Genomic DNA, 16,599 nt, shown 5'->3' with positions numbered 1-16,599 from the left:
GGATTTTGACCATTGGCTACTACTCCCTCCATACCAAAATAAATGTCTCAAGCTTAGTACAACTTTGTACTAGAGCTAGTATAAAGTTGAGACACTTATTTTGAGACGAAGGGAGTACTATACTGATAGGGATTTGGTTTGGTTTGGATGCGCAACAAGTCCCATCTTCTCGGAGGTGATACTCATATAGTTGGTTGTTCGTTGCAACTTGCGGGAAGGATCATCTACTACTCCATAGAGGAAGAGAACTAATGGGTAAACGTTTACCACCCGTGCGCCGGCGGAACGCTTCGGCCGAACGCACGCGCGTCGTTGATCTCGCGCGCTCCACCTCATCCTAAACGCCCGCGATTTCCTCCCCATCTCGAACGGCTCGCGCGCTGCGCCGCATCATCCGCGCGCCCCTGCGCCGCCGCCGTCCCTGCGCCAGTCCTTGCCCCCGTCGGCCCGCCCGAATCGCCAGTTCCCGCCACCGTCGACCGTCCGCATCGCCGGATCCAGCTTTCGCCCGTCGTCCTCGTCCTCGTCGTCTTCCCGCCATGGCCGGGGCGCACGTATACAAGTGTTTACAAAACGTCACTCAAAATTGTTGCAACGGTTGTTTAAAAAAGCTTCAACCGTTGATTAAAAAAGCTGCAATCATACATATAAAAAGCTACAAGGCAAATCATACTTTTCCTCGTGAAGTTTTTGGTTGAAGCTTTTTTTTAACGGTTGAAGCTTTTCTATACACGGTTGAAACTTTTTGAGGAGTGACCACGCGAGATGCTGCAGTCGGAGCGGCGTTTGAAACTTTTTTCATACACGGTTGAAGCTTTTTCTGTCAACGTTTGCAACTTCCCCTCGCGAAGTTTTTGGTTGAAACTTTTTTTTTAACGGTTGAAGCTTTTTCTACACACGGTTGAAACTTTTTATCCAGCGTTTGCAACACAGAGGGTGAGATGCGACCGAAACGAGGTGAAGACCGACGGCCTGCATCCATGGTGCTTTCGACGGGCGGCCAAGGCGACGACCGGCGGCGACCGACGGTGAGGGCGACCAGCGATGAGGAGGCGAGGCGGTCGGCGCGTGCTGGGGCGTCGGCGCAGGCGAGGCGGTCGGCACGTGCTGAGGCATCGGCGGAGGCGAGGCGCGTGCTGAGACGGCACCGCGTGCGAGGATAACGGGGCGGTGGGGGCTCGCGCGAGCAGATCTGACGGTCAGGGGGGCCCTGATCCGACGGCTGCTGCGCGACGGGCGCTAGCCTTCGGGCCGGCACACCGGCGCCTAGCACTGGCCGAACTAATGTCACGTTTCTTGTCTCGGTCTCTCTTACACACACAACCACCTAATTTACTCTAACAAAAATTAGTAGGACGAAATGTAAAAACTAGCACCAAAGGGTTAGAAGGACCCCAAACAAATATGAATGGAACGCAAAGCTACGAAACCTTCTTTTTTCTTCAAGAAGAAACCAAAGAAATAGAGAGAGAAAAGTAGTGTACTCTCAGGTCAGTTGTGGGGAAGACATAGCCCAACAATGTTGGACCCACCAACCAACCAACGAACACCCATCCATGCCCAAGCAGAAGCACCCTCTCTCTATAAATGGACGCCTCCCCCCACGACATCCGGCTCAACTCAAGTCACAACCTCGCCTCCCCCTCCCCCTCCCCTACCAGCAGCAGTACCTACCCGGAGCGAAGAACCACCAGCCTTCCCTAGCACCAACACCCACGGAGGCGATGGCAGTCGAGGCCACGACAGAGAAGAACACCGGCACCGGCGCGGCTGGCGGAGTAGCCCCGGAGAGCGGGGACAGGCGCTCCCGGTTCAGGCGGATCTGCGTCTACTGCGGCAGCGCCAAGGGCCGAAAGGCCAGCTACCAGGACGCCGCCGTCGAGCTCGGCAAGGAGCTGGTACGTCATCACCTTCCTCCTTCTCTCCCTGTCACGCTCACGCTCACGCGCCAAGAAGGCAGCCCCCATAGAAATCTTTTATTTTGGGTTTTAAGTTTTGCGGCAATGGAAATCTTCTTGTCCCCTCTTTTATTTCGGTCGCCCCCTCCCCCACATGTCGACCTTCTTGTTCGTGTGTGTTTGGGGATGGCACGTCACCAGCTTCTGCCTGCTGCTGCTGAGCTGTAGAACGTGAACGTCGTGGGGTGCACAGCACAGCGCACTGCATCGGCATGGATCACGCCTGCATGATCATACTACCATGTACTAGTACATGTGGCATGGCAGCTAACATAGTAGCTCGATCACGCCTCACGCACCGCACGCGCTGGACAAATGGTTGCTGCACCATTTCTGCTCTCCGAAATGGTCATGGAAGACAATAATGGCTTGCTTTCTTCCCGGAAGGAAACAATCCTTCTTGTTTTGCTTCTTCCATGTACTAGGAGTATTTCATCAAAACAATAAAATCCCACCTTTAATTCGGTTTCTTGTTTGTGTTGCAGGTGGAGAGGGGCATCGACCTGGTCTACGGAGGAGGCTCCATTGGGCTCATGGGCCTGGTCTCCCACGCAGTTCATGATGGAGGACGACATGTGATTGGGTAAGTTCATTTCATTGCCTTGCCTCCCTCCCCACCATGGCATCATAGGCAGCTCTCTCCTGCTTGTTTGCACAGCAGGTGCTCCATCCATCCATCTATCTATCTATCTTGTTTGATGAGTGGTGTTCCTGTGCGTGCGTCCATGCTTCCTGCGCCTTCTTGGTATCAAAATGGCAGCCTTTGCTTTGCTTTGATCGCCACAGGTAGTGGGAGGCATTTTGAATGCGTCTGGGTTCCATTCACAGGAGTGGAACCACCTTTTGGACTCGCTTCCGAAAGGCTCCTAGCCTGCATGCTCCAAATGGACTCCTCCTCTTTGGACGTATCTCTAATTATTGCACGGCACCCTGTAGCTAGCTGTGCAGTGCCTACACTGCAGACTGCACTACACTAGGAGCACTGGGCTTTGGTTTTGCCAGTTTCTTGCCATGGCAAAAAGCTGTGGCCTTACTGTGTTTGACTGCTTTATGCTGAAAACTGATGTATCTATCTGTTTGCTCTTCTCTTTTGTTTGGCAGGGTCATCCCCAAGTCCTTGATGCCCAGAGAGGTGATACTCCTGCCCCATTTGGTTCATGTTTCTAGTGCTTTTACTCCATTTTGCTAGGCATGCGTGCCTGCCATATCCACTTCAATTCTCTCTGCATTTACGTTCCTCACATGAATATAGTGCGCCGGTCCAACGCCAATGCGTGCTCCCTTTTAAATGTACTACTACTACTACCAAAGCTACTGCTTCGCTTGCCTTGCCTTTGGATTTCATCGGATATGCAACCTAGTAGTAGCAGTAATAACTTCGCTTGCCCTTGGAGTAGTACTAGTAGTACTTTTACAAGTAGCTGAACATAACTAGTAGCACTTTTACTAAGAGGGTGCTTGGATCCAAGAGACTAAAACTAGTCTGACTAAAACTAGTCTCCTTAAGAGGCTAAAGTTCCAAGCACCCCTGACTAAAGAGAGGCTAAAACTAGTCTTGAGGCTAAAATCTTTTAGTCAAGGGTACCCCTACTAAAATGTGCATTAGTCCTCTCTCTCCTCATTTAACTCCTTATGCAAGTTCTGGATTGGAGGGTTTGGAGGATAATAAATGCTCATTAACTTGATTTTAGTCTCTTTAGTACTTGGATCCAAGCATGGATGAGGCTAGCAAGTTTTAGTCTCACTACTTTTAGTCTATCCAAACACCCTCTAACTGTCCTTGTTATTGACCAAGGTATACGGAGAAGTAGAGCTAGTAGTCTTTTTCTTCTTTATTTATTACTGTACTAGCTACTCCGTTCTACTCCTAGTACGAGTACAGTATGTGATGAGCTCATGCAGTACGTACTGCACACAAATGTGTGTGCGGTGCTTTACATTCAAAGAACCTCCTTTCTCAGGACCTTTTTTTTTAGGTTGTTGCAGCATTTGCTAGTTTCAGTAGAGGGTTTTGAACAGATAATTTATCACCAACCCTAAATGTGCACTCATTAATAGTACTGCCTGCTTAATATTCCTGTCACTGCTTCAAATTTCAGGTCACTGGAGAGCCTGTGGGGGAAGTAAGAGCTGTCTCCGGCATGCATGAGAGGAAGGCCGAGATGGTTCGCTCTGCTGATGCTTTCATTGCCTTACCCGGTATGAGAATCTTATTATAGCTACTCCCCACATAGATCTCCTGTCAAGTGTGAATCACTGGATTCTTCAAATGCAAAATCTGAGAATCTCCATCTCTTGCACCACAGGTGGCTACGGGACTTTGGATGAGCTGCTCGAGGTCCTCACCTGGGCCCAACTTGGGATCCACAAGAAGCCGGTAACGACCAAGTCTGATTCCTTGTAGTAGCATCAAGAATGAATTCGATCGGGTCAAAAGCTTAATTATATGCCCATGATTGCGTGATAATTTAACCATCATGCGTGCTGCCTGCATGTTTCCGAATCCCTTGCTTGTCTGATCTGCAGCTATCTAGGCAATTAGTTTAGCCCAAAGTCGTTTATGCCAACATCTTGGCCTTGATTGTGGCTTGGTGGTGCTCCCAGTCCCATCCCATGTGATTGGCTGGAAGCTTTCGCCATCTAGAGGATGACAAATTATTGATCAATAGTTTAAGCAGCCTACCATCTCAGAATGTTGCATACCAACGTAATAGTTTGGGGAGCATGCGATCCGCAATCTCCATTGTTTATAGGTACCATTAGAATTTAGAATGATGTTTGAAGGATCTTGTACCAGTCGGATTTACGTTGAAAAAGGAATGTGTTGTTGGCATCTAAGGTAGACGACCGATCCACGAACCACACAAGGTGTAGAGGAGTGGACGGTTTGAATAATCTCTTCAACTAGCAACTAATGTTCTCCACTTCGATTCATCATATCTATCACTATTATTTGTGCTTGAGGGGCCCCACCAAATGTTGTATTAGTGGTCCTACGTGGAACGGATCCATGTTATATTCTTCAGAAAATACGTAGTACTCCGTATATGTTATGCTGAATCTTAATGATTAGATTCGCCTTTTACTATCCTCAATCAATACAGTAGAGTAGCAGCACACATTAGCACTAACCAGTAGGGGTTAACGACTGATCTCTTTTGGTGAATATTGACTGACCAGATTGGGCTTCTGAACGTGGATGGGTTCTACAACTTCTTCCTGTCCTTCATCGACATGGCTGTGAGTGAAGGATTCATAAAGGAGGACGCGAGGCACCTCGTCATCTCAGCTCCTACCGCCAAGGAGCTAGTTCTCAAGCTTGAGGTAGTTATCAAAGACCCAATATCGTTAAGGTTAAGAATTTGGCACGCCGTTAGTCAGTGTGTTGACATCTAGTATGAATGAATTTGCAGGAATATGTTCCAGACTACGAGATCGGGTTGGTTTGGGAGGATCAGGGCCAGATCGGCCACGGCTTCGTGCCAGAGCTGGAGCCTGGCATTGCGTCGTCATGATATGATTCATCCTGGAAGCGTTTCTGAACTAAGTAACATCTGACCGTGCAAAAGAGAGAGAGAGAGAGAGAGAGAGAGAGAGAGAGAGAGAGAGAGAGAGAGAGAGAGATGGAATGTGCTAGTCCTTGTCGGTCGTAGCTTTTGTCGCTGCCGGTGGCATGACAGTGTTAGCATTGAGTTGCAGTAGCAGTGTTAGCATTGGGTTGATGATGGCGTTCTTTTGGTCATAGCTTAGGTAGAAGTAAGTGATTGCATGTACAAATGTGTTATGTAGGAGCAGCAGCAGATGTGTGTTCCTTAATTATCAATCAATCTAGAGTGGAAAAATTGTCTCACTTTGTGTGTGTTTGCACGTGTTGGCCATGGATTTTATATTTGTACGTACAAGAAGCATGCATGCGACGGGAACATCAAATTTAATGGAGTGCAGTGCACCCAGACCATACACCATCCATCCCTGGATTACTCATTCTCAAGAAACGTTGTAGACCTCGACACCATGCAGCATGAAGCGCGTGTGGGTCATGTACAAGGATGCGCAAACAAATGATGATTCAAGTGGCAAGGGAGGAAGCAAAGTGTGGTAGAGAAAGGAGGAGGAGGATCCGCGTCGTTGGTGGAAGGGGCACATCGTGTGTGCGCTTTTGGAAAGCGCGGGCACGCACGCACGCACGCACGTCGGCGATGGGACTTGTCCCTCCCGGACCCGGGCAGAGGCACCGAGCGAGGCCGTGTGTGTGTCGGCAAGGGACAGGCAGACACCGGTGGGCCTCGCGGCGGCGACAAAGCGGCTCCCGTCCATGTCCATGTCCATGGATGGATTGCCTGCCGCACGCGCTCGCTTCTTTCTTTCTTCCTTCCTTTCTTTCTTCTCTTTCGGTTGAGACGCCGTTTTCTCCTTCTTCGTCCCCCAAACTCCAAAGGCAGGGCGAATCTGCTGCTTGCTGCTGCGGCCCATAAAAGGAGACTTGGGCTGCCTGGACTGGGTTTTAACTTCAACAGGTTCTCCTTAATCTATGGCCATGGATGTGAAAGGAATGGCTATGGATGTCTTGTTTACGCGCGCACGTACTGCTACGTGCTACTGCCTTCGTGGAAGAACTAGACTAGACTAGTTCTTTCCAATTACAAATACTATGCTATAAAGGATGTACTTTAGTCGAGACGTTCTCTTCATTCAGGCATAGGATATGTTCACGTTCCTGCGGTTTCGTGGATGCTCTCTTCTATTCCGTTTCCAGCACACGCTTTTCCGTTTTCGTTGCCTGTCTTCTGTCAATAATGTTGCTTTCTATTACCATCTTTAATTACACATCACCACCACCACCAACACCTCCCCTAAAAAAGAAGCACCAGTCCATCTTTACCGATCAGCCTCACCCACCCTTTCTCCATGGGGTTCCGATGGTTGTTGGTTCAACACATCAACAAGGTATTACTACTTATATATGTCACTCGTCAGAAATTCAAACAACTAATAAATCAAGTAAATGAAGCTAACCTTCCTCCACCTCAGCTCTTCACCTCGCACTTTCCATTTCTTCACCTGCCGTGGATGGATTCGACCCTTGTTGGTGACCAGATCAACTCCCTCCCTGACTCCCTGTGGTTAGTCTTCTCTGAGTACTTTTTCTTTTTTGGAACAATGCATCCAACCAGGGTCGGTCGCTCCTTGTATCTTGTGCCTGGACAAACACCAAGAATTCCTTGTTTCTATCCAATAAATACCTAGTACCTACTCCTACTTGACTGCCAAAAAATGCAGAGACTTTGAAAGTAGCACGTACCTGGACTGCTTCACGGTACTACATGGACCAGGCACTCAACAAAACTTCACCAAAAATGCAGCAAGAGACCCAGAAAATTCGTACAATTACCAGGCTTATAGCAACCTGATAGCAATGCATCTGTATTCATCCTAGCACACGTTTTCAGGACTTGTTACACCGCACGGCGCTCCAAATAGCATACAAGAAAATAGTTCACCACGGCACTCCAAATAGCATACAAGAAAATACTTCACCCAAATAAACCTGGTCTGAACTGAACTGTCTATCTCGTCAAGTACAACACAAATTGCAGAGGGTTTCGTTATTATTATTATTATTCATCACTGGGTAACAGATTACCCAAAGGAAAGGTATCGCCGCTTCTTTTCACTCGAATGGAACAGGTGAGCCTTGCTTCTTGTTGACAATGGCCATGGCCAGGTACCTACTGCCCATGCCAATAGGCGTTTGTTCATCAGGCCCTTCCCAGAATGGGGCTTCTCCGTCTCCGACTAGACGCCAGTAGCCTGTCCTCAGAGACTCGGCCTGCTTCTCGTCGCAGTTTTGCATAAGGGCTTCCACCCGGAAGTTGATACCAAGAGAACCCAATAACTGGGATTGAGTCATTGGTCCATGGACAGAAATATCATCTGCAAAGATAACAACACGCACAAGCCTAGTAAGAAATGCTTGCCTTGCCATGAGAAGTGCAAACAAGCAATAAGAGTTCATCATACTCCATGCAAACCTGAGGCTTCCTTGGCAGAGTGCTTGATTGCAGCAAAATCAACATAGGCACTGAGATCAGCAGACCCAGGGTCGTCTAAGATGTGAACGAATTTGTGTTTGCGGATTGCCTGCATATATTGTTACTTCCTCATGTCATTTATCCAAGAGACTACTCTATTGCTTACAGAACTGATAATCGTAAAAGAACAGTCCATGAGATAATTCCTTGTGTAAGCACATTATTATATACTCCCTCTGTACCATAATACTTGTAGTTGGGGGTACTTGTATTAGTTCCCCAACAACAAGTATTTAGCTACAGAGAGAGCATAAACCAAATACTGCGCAAAACTAGGAATTGAATTCTGGTATCATGTGAGCACCAAAGACTGGCCAGTCTACTTTTAGCAATTTATGTCAAAGAGAGATATAAGAGCTGGACTAGTTGGAGCTTTGTACACACTACGGCCAACAACTTTTCAGTTCAACTCAGGCGTAGTGAAACAATTTAAAAATACAAACCTGAAGACTATCAGACACTATTCCATTTTTGCCATAGTCAATGATCAGAGCACCTCCACCATCTGAGCTAATTCTGTCTGCGATTTGTTCGCTGATCTCCATAGCTTTCGGGCAGACTTCAATCTGATCAACCTTCTCAAGCTCCTCAGGACTAGCCCATTGACAACGTTTGGAGAGGAAAATTAAAGAGGCTGTAGGCTGCGGAGACAGAACAAAGCGAAACCTGCTACGAAGTAAGAATTACACATTTTCTTAAGGTTAACAATAAAACTTCACTAAGATTTGTAAAACCTACGATGAGTCTCCTGCGAGATCCACCATCTTTTCACACCAGCCGCGTGACCCTTTCTGCACGAAAAAAATGACTGTTCAGTGGAATGACTGCACAGTAATTAATCTTTAAGCGTGATAAAATCTGAAACAGACTGCTGACCAACCTGAAATTGATGGATCGGCAAAGCATCAAAGAATTCATGGGCAACAATTATGGTGGGCACTGCAGATAAGACACTTAAAATAAGGCAAACAAGGGAAACCCCAATAAATATGTTTCAAAGACAAAAATTGAAGATACATAAAGGCAACCCAGTTTCAGAATAAACCATATAACTTGTAGAAGAACACTAAAAGCAGTCCAATAAAGAGATTACAAGCATCAGAAGATAAAATATTTAAGCATCGACATACACCGAAGTATCTAAGCTAGCAAATAAGCAATGGCAGCATAGGTGCTTGAAGATCATCCAACTAACTGGCAACATCATTAGCAAGTTGAGGACAATATATATTGTGCAATTGTGTCGCTTTCGAAAGGAAGTCAACATTAGATCCGTCTATTCCTGGTCCAAGTCATTATGTACTTTAGCACATTCTGTACCACAACAAATGAGTTAGACAATACTATTTCCACAAATCTCATGGTATAGTTAAAGATGAATGGCAGTATAAGAGTTTATCATACAAGTGCCTAGATGATAACCACAGTTATACCATAGAGGTTAAGTACTTAGAAACAAGAAATCTGTAGGTGAAAGAGCCCCTTACATCCTGAAGGAACCTGCTCGAGGGAGGCGTGCCAATAAACAGGGGCTCCACAAAGCTTGCTAACTGTCCTTTTTTCATCACCAACAGATTCATCTTCACATTTCAGAGTATTGTACTGCACCTTTTGTAGTGTAGGGCTACATTCTACCAAGTTAATGTTGAGCGCCTTAGTGAAATTAACAAACTTTGCTGACCCCTATTGAAATGGACATATGCATTAAGAAACAGGACAGTAGAAGTTCGACAAAGGAGAGACGCAAGCAAGAAAGCCATACACGAAGTAAATCTGCCAAGAGAGTTCCTCGTCCTGGGCCAAGCTCAATCAAATTCACCTTCTCTGGTTGCCCCATTTGCTCCCACAGACACATCGCCCACACACCAATCAGCTGAGGCAAAGCAGCAAAACATTACTTACTCTTACCTCATAAGCCATAGCATAAGATCAACCAATCGAGTAAATCAACCACTGGTCAATTAAATTCACGACAGGAATATAAAACAATTACTACGATTCTGAATATCATATTTTCAAATAATACTATAGTCAGCAAAAACGATGTGCAATGGAAGTGCACATACATAAAAATTACAATGCCTCACAACCATTCATAAATATCACGAGGTGTATTGTTGCATTGTTATACATGAAACAGATGGTTCATCACTCTGCCATCCCTAAATTTCCAAGTCATTACATGATTCTAATACCTGAATGCTGGAGGACAATCCAGCTAGGGAGCACCACTTACCTCTCCAAACATCTGGCTGACCTCTGGTGAGGTGATGAAATCCCCAGATTCGCCAAACACATCGCGATTCATGTAGTACCCAGACTGTGGGTTTGTAAGCACCTCCTCCATGTACTCAGCTACGCTTATCGGTCCACTCCGGAACTAACCTTCCAGTGACAACCGAATCACATTTCCACATTGCGAGCAATAGAGATTTTAAAGACTTAATAATGGAGGGGAAAACATCAATACCTTTATGATGCTCTTAAGGTGCTTCACAAGGTCAGAGTCCAACGGCGCCTCATGCGAGTGCTCTGCCGCATAGACCAAATGTGCATAATAAGAAACTCTAAACCCCAATGTGCATGCGCCTAAGAGCAACTCTAATTGATCCCGTAAAAGGCTTTAGAAGAGTAAAATTTCACTTTTGGTCTTCTAACCAGCACCTAACCGATCCCTTATAACGGTTAGAGGAGGAAAATATTTACTCCACGGCCGCCCCGAGGAGTAAATGTGCTCAACCGCAGCTGGCTGGAATAAAAATCTCCTTCATGTGAAAGCCTCCTCGTGGCCGCCTGGCGACTCGCGTGAAGCCTCCCGGTCAAGCACTCCCCCGACGTCAGCTTTGGGCCTCGCTGGTGACCTCGTGGGTTAGGGCGACGTGTGGGCGGTCCACCGGACGGAGAAGCTCCTCTTCCACCTCCACCACCAGAATTCGTCGGCAGCATCCCACTTCCATAGCGGCCACGACTAGTTCACCGTCGATGTCCAAGAACCTACGGTCCAAGTACTCCGGCTCCGACTCGCCCGCGCCCCAAATGGTAGCAGCGTCTTGGACAAGCAAGACGGCACCGTGGAGCACACGGGTTCCTGATCCGCCGGGGCAGTCCGCTTAGCCGAAGGCCGCTTTCTGGTGAAGATGGAGTTGAGCAAGTTGGCGAACCGCGGGGGGGGGGGGGGGGGGGGGGGGGATGTCGGCCTACTGCAGCCGCGGGTGGCTGCCGTTGGCTTCTTTGTCCTCGCCATCTTCTCCGGAGCGGGATGCTGCTGTTGCTTCTGCCTCGCTGCCACACCACCGAATGTGCGGATGTGGTGGAGGCGGACGAGGGAGTATTCCACCTCAGATGAGGAAAAGTAACCTCGGTCAGAGCAGTCTAGGGTTGTGGCGCCCTGTGTCCGTGGGTCGCGCACCCGGTGGTTGGCGGCCAAGGCGGGATTGTAGTAGTAGCAATGCAGGGTGGCCTCCTCCTGCTTCTTGGCTGCAGCCACTGCCCTTGCTGCTGTGGTTGTGTAGGCGTTAGCCGCCGACGCCGATCTCGCCATCATCATGCTTCTTGCCTCGGGGCCATCCATGCAATTGCATATCGCGTCAAGTAGCATGGAGGAGAAGGACGGCTGATCGGCCAGCCTCCTCGGCGCCCTAGGCCGTGCAAGTGCCCACCTCATGTCGATTGTCGATTTGCGCAGTCAGTTGAATGGAGCAGCAGGAAGCGCGGCAATGATGATGCACGGGAGGCAAGCTAGGCATGAAGGGGAAAGCGAGTGGAAATGGCGGGCGGGCGTGTGATTTGTTGCCAGGATGGGCAACGTGTGGGCCATCAGAACGGGCACAATGTTTGTGTTAGAGATATATTTGGTGTACATGTATTTGGTAGTCTAGGATTTGTAATCTGTCTCCTACCTTATCTCTAGGAGAGGCTTCTTGCCCTTCAAGTCTTGTACCTAATATATACTCGCTCTCGAGGCTCAATAATGCATCCATCATATTCCACACCAATCCCTCTCTCCCTTCTAACATGGTATCAGCCTAACCGATCCAACCCTAGCCGTCGCCACCGCTTCCGCTCCGTGTCGCCCCTGGGACGGTCGGCCTCCATGACCGCCGCCCGTACCTAGGGTTCGTCCGCCTGTCGTGTTGGCCGTCTGCCCTAGAGTCTTTTTCCCGATCCTTTGATCCGGATTTTCTCTCTTCCGCCGGTCCCATTGATCGGCGTTTTCTTTTTGGTTTTCCGATCTAAGATCGGTTTGCGTCGCCCGCCGCCGCCGTCGACCCCGCGCCTCTACTCCGACATCGGCGTGACCCGGCCTCTACACCGATCCGGCGGCCTCGCGCAATGCGGCAGCCCTCACGACCGTCGCCCTGAGTCTGCTGTTGCCGCCTTGCTCCGGCCGGGATCTCTACATCATCACCCGCCTTCGTCGCCTCGTACGATGGCGCACCGACTGTGTCGGGCCGCACCCGGCTCCGGTCGTGTTGGCCTCGCCGGCTGCCTCGGGCTAGCTGTTAGCTGTCGAATGTGTCGACCTCGCCGGCTGTCGGCTCCGACCGCGTCGGGCTCGTATGCACGTGGTCTCACGCCGACCGTCGTTGTGGGCTTCATCTCGGACTGCACCGCCACTCCGCCTCCACCGAATGACGTCCCCGACCTTGCGCGCGATCGGATTGATCACCCGCCCACCCGCGATCCGCCTCGTCTACGCTGTGCGACCGATCTGGCCTGTCGGTTGTGCGCGCCTCTGCAGGTCCCATGAAGACTGTTCCGAGTACAATGCGCCCCTCCACTGATCGAGCAACAGGTTGTTGCTGCGTCGCCCCGTGGTTCTCCTGGCTGCTGCACCGACTCGCACGTTGTCGCTACGTTGCCCCTTCAGGTCGTAGTGCCGCGACATGCGGTCCCGCGACCCATGAGCCACCGCTACATCGCCCCTTCGGGTTGTAGAGTCGTGACACGTGGTCCCCGCAGCCGTCCATAGCTACCCCCGTGTCTGCACCGACCCACCCTCCACTGTTGTGCCGCCCCTTCGAGTCGTCGCGCCGTGGCTCGCAGTCTATGTCGCCGCCCCGATGTCTTCCAGCCGTTGTACCGACCTGCGCGCCGTCGCTGCATGGCCCCTTCAGGTCGTAGCGCCACGGCTTGCTGTCCACTCCGCCATCCCCCAACGTCGACTTCTATGTGGCATGTGTCGCACCGACTCCCTCGGCACGGGAAGACCATTGTTCGTGCCGGTCTTCGTCACACTGCCGAATTCTTGCTCGCCTACTTCGAGCATCATCGCCGCGCTCCTGACCATCCGCCGCCGCCGCTCTTCTTCGGAGCCGCTGCAGCTCGCTCACCCGAGCCACGCCGCCCGTCCACCCCCTTCATCTTCGTCCAACACCAATTCATTGCCAGCGTCGTCGTCGTCTACCCCGATCACTTCATCTACTCCGACCACCACAAGCGACATCGCCCCCCCCCCCCGGTCGATTTGCACCGCAAACGTCGTCAAGTTCTTCTCTGCTAGCCTCCTTGACATGGCGTGCCAGCTGGTGCAGGTCCTCGTCTACACATGCCCGATGTGGCAACACCGACGCGTGCCTTTGTCTGCGGTGTGTTCTCCGGCCTGGCAAACCTGGAGCAGCGTATCATTAACATCGCCTTCGTCCATCTACGCATGCCCGGTGCTGGCAACACCGATGCGTGCATTCGTCCACGATGTGTCCCCAAGCTTGGCAAGTTATGTCGTCAACAACGTTTTCTTTCCGACGCATCACTACTTCGACACCACTGCGCCCATGACTATCTCGGCGCATCCTTGCGCCCGCGGCTCCACAGCGATTTCCTCGACACTGGCTACCCCGACTCGACATCGACCATGGCGTTCTTCGCACGGCTACCTCGACCACGGCTACACCATCCTACGCTCTCGGCTACCTCGACAACGGCACAAAGGGCTATCACCTCGCTTGAGCAACTCATCGGCTTCCTCTACAGTCCATGCGTCCATGACGCGACACCGTCCCCGACGCTCCCGCTGCGACTACGGGGGGATGTCAACCCGTCGGCTGTTATTCTCTTCAGTCTAACCGTCCGCGACGCTCCTGTTGTTCGCAACCCTACCGCTACAACTGCAGGGGGGTGTTAGAGATAAATTTGGTGTACATGTAATTGGTAGTCTAAGATTTGTAATCCGCCTCCTACCTTATCTGTAGAAGAGGTTTTGCCCTCCAAGTCTTGTACCCAATATATACTTGCTCTCGAGGCTCAATAATACATCCATCATATTCCGTATCAATCCCTCTCTCCCTTGTAACAATTCGTGTGGGTGGTTGACCCGGCGGTGATCGGCAGCACGGACAGCGGTGACGGCACACATGACCCACTGCAACAATCGTGTCTGACGTGCTCTCCGGAGTTGCCGGCATGGTCACCATCGTCGCTGCTCGCCGCATAGTAAGTGTTCGACGAAATGTATGAGCCAAACAAAGTTTTACTCCATTAACGTGCTCTCCGGAGTTGCCGGCATGGTCACCATCGTCGCTGCTCGCCGCATAGTAAGTGTTCGACGAAATGTATGAGCCAAACAAAGTTTTACTCCATTAAATTGAGGGGATCGGTTAGAGACGAACAACTTTAGAGGGGCAAAAATACTCCTCTAAAGGATATTCGGCCGTTTACTTCTCTAAATTTTAGGAGATCCGTTAGAGTTGCTCGTGAGAAATGTGAATTTGTATGAGACTATGAGAGTGAGAGGGGTACGACCTTGGGGGTTGTATAGACCGGCGCGGTCCACAGAAATGCTGAGCCTGGGGCCGGAATCGCTTGATGGTCCCTGGAGCTTGTCATCCTCCGCCTCATCATCGCGGACGCTGAAGGAGGCCTGTGGCGGCGGGAACGGCGGCGGGGACGAGAAGCGGGCAAGGAAGGAGGAAGGGGATATGTAAGGAGTGAGGGTCCGACGCGTGGGTGAACCGGCTCCAACACCGCAGCCGGCGAGGCGAGGGGGCAGGTGGCGGAGCAGAGCGGCGGCTGGGCTCCGAAGCATCTCGACGGCGAGACACAGCGGGGGGAGAGTGAGTAGCTGAAGTGTTGGTGGGTTGGGCCGAGAGGAAGTACGACGTGCACGTTTCGCTCCAAAGCCCAATAAGCCTGGCCGGGCTATTGTTTTGATTAGCGCTAGTCCGAAATCACTAAAGCCTCTATTGGGACCAAAATAGATTATGATGATCTGAATTATGAAGATAGATTATATAATCTGGTTTATAAAAATAATTTACATGGACATGTTTAGAGGTCAGATTATATAAACTGTAATCCAGGTTTTACATTGCATAATGACATGTATGGCCTCTTTTTTTAAAAAAAAAGGATGGTGGTGGAGGAATGTAATTATCTCCAACTTTACAAGGGTAATGGATCATTAGCAATTCATAATTTGATTTTAGCTAAGGTAGACTAGACCCTGTTTGGAACAACAATAGATTATAATAATCTGGATTATGAAGATAGATTATATAATCTGGTTTATAAAAATAATCTAGGTGGACATGTTTGGAGGCCAGATTATATAAACTGTAATCCAGGTTTTATATTGTACAATGACATATCTGTCTTCTGTTTTTTAGCTGCAAAGGTAATAATCTAGGTGGGCATGTTTGGAGGACAGTGACGGTGATAGTAGGTAATTATCTCCAAGTTTCCAAGGATAATGGGTCATTAGTAATCCATAATTTGATTTTAGCTAGGGTAGAGTAGATTATGAGTTTTTAATAATCTGGACATCTAGTTTTTATAAACTGCAATATAATTTGTCATGTTTGGAGACATAATAGATTATAAAAATCAGATCATATAATCTGAGTGGTTCCAAACAGGGCCTAGGTTGTGGGTTTTTAATAATCTGTCAATCTAGTTTTTATAATCTACACCATAATATATCCTGTTTTGAAACATTAGATTATAAAAACTGGATTATATAATCTGGGTGGTTCCAACCAGGGCCTAATTGAGCAATACACCTTTCAAAGATTAATTTCACCACCTACCAAATTACGACAAATGACGCATTACATGTAAGTCACTTGTCACAACTTGAGAGTTTTTATTTTTTTCATAGATCCGTATTTTAAAAATATTTTATTTTCTAAACTGTGCTTCTAAATTTTAAACTATTTTCATCGTTGGGTTTCTCGCGTTGAGATCTTCAAACTAGATGTTATGTTAATAGGTTTTGAAGAACTTTATTTTTTTTATGAAAAAATCGAATCAGAAAACCATGCCTCTCGCGGTAAAAAAGCAGAAAACGTGCAACGAAGGCAAAATTGTGCCTCTCGTGGAAAAAACACGTTTTTTCCTTTTCGAGAGGCACAGACGTGCCTCTCACAAAAGCAAAACCATGTCTCTTGCACAAGCAAAACCGTGCCTCTCACGGAAAAAAAGCGCGTTCTTTTTTTCCTTTTTGAAAGGCACGCACGGCCGTGCCTCTCGCGGAGTCAAAATCGTGCCTCTCGCGAAAGCAAAACCGTGCCTCTCACGAAAATAAAACCATGCTCTCATGGAAGCAAAACCGT

The 16,599-nt window shown here is 49.0% G+C and overlaps 2 protein-coding genes across 2 annotated transcripts; one reads left to right on the top strand and one right to left on the bottom strand.

The window, feature by feature from the left end:
* Positions 1 to 1,544: 1,544 nt before the first annotated feature.
* Positions 1,545 to 5,808, top strand: LOC123443787 (cytokinin riboside 5'-monophosphate phosphoribohydrolase LOG-like). Its single transcript, XM_045120318.1, has 7 exons — positions 1,545 to 1,898; positions 2,444 to 2,541; positions 3,060 to 3,090; positions 4,058 to 4,157; positions 4,265 to 4,335; positions 5,139 to 5,282; positions 5,372 to 5,808. Exons 1-7 carry the CDS (start codon positions 1,557 to 1,559, stop codon positions 5,471 to 5,473), a joined length of 888 nt encoding a protein of 295 aa, XP_044976253.1. The 5' UTR covers positions 1,545 to 1,556; the 3' UTR covers positions 5,474 to 5,808.
* A 1,529-nt stretch (positions 5,809 to 7,337) lies between these two features.
* LOC123443786 (protein arginine methyltransferase NDUFAF7, mitochondrial) lies at positions 7,338 to 15,119 on the bottom strand. Its single transcript, XM_045120317.1, has 10 exons — positions 14,792 to 15,119; positions 10,521 to 10,582; positions 10,287 to 10,430; positions 9,813 to 9,923; positions 9,538 to 9,733; positions 8,931 to 8,989; positions 8,789 to 8,841; positions 8,494 to 8,716; positions 7,991 to 8,099; positions 7,338 to 7,892 (listed from the first exon to the last, which is right to left on the bottom strand). Exons 1-10 carry the CDS (start codon positions 15,072 to 15,074, stop codon positions 7,630 to 7,632), a joined length of 1,503 nt encoding a protein of 500 aa, XP_044976252.1. The 5' UTR covers positions 15,075 to 15,119; the 3' UTR covers positions 7,338 to 7,629.
* Between the last annotated feature and the right edge of the window lie 1,480 nt (positions 15,120 to 16,599).

Source organism: Hordeum vulgare, chromosome 3H, assembly GCF_904849725.1.
Source record: "Hordeum vulgare subsp. vulgare chromosome 3H, MorexV3_pseudomolecules_assembly, whole genome shotgun sequence".
NCBI lineage: Eukaryota > Viridiplantae > Streptophyta > Magnoliopsida > Poales > Poaceae > Hordeum > Hordeum vulgare.
Note: the sequence above shows the minus strand (reverse complement) of the source record. Positions and strands in the feature narration are given on the sequence as shown.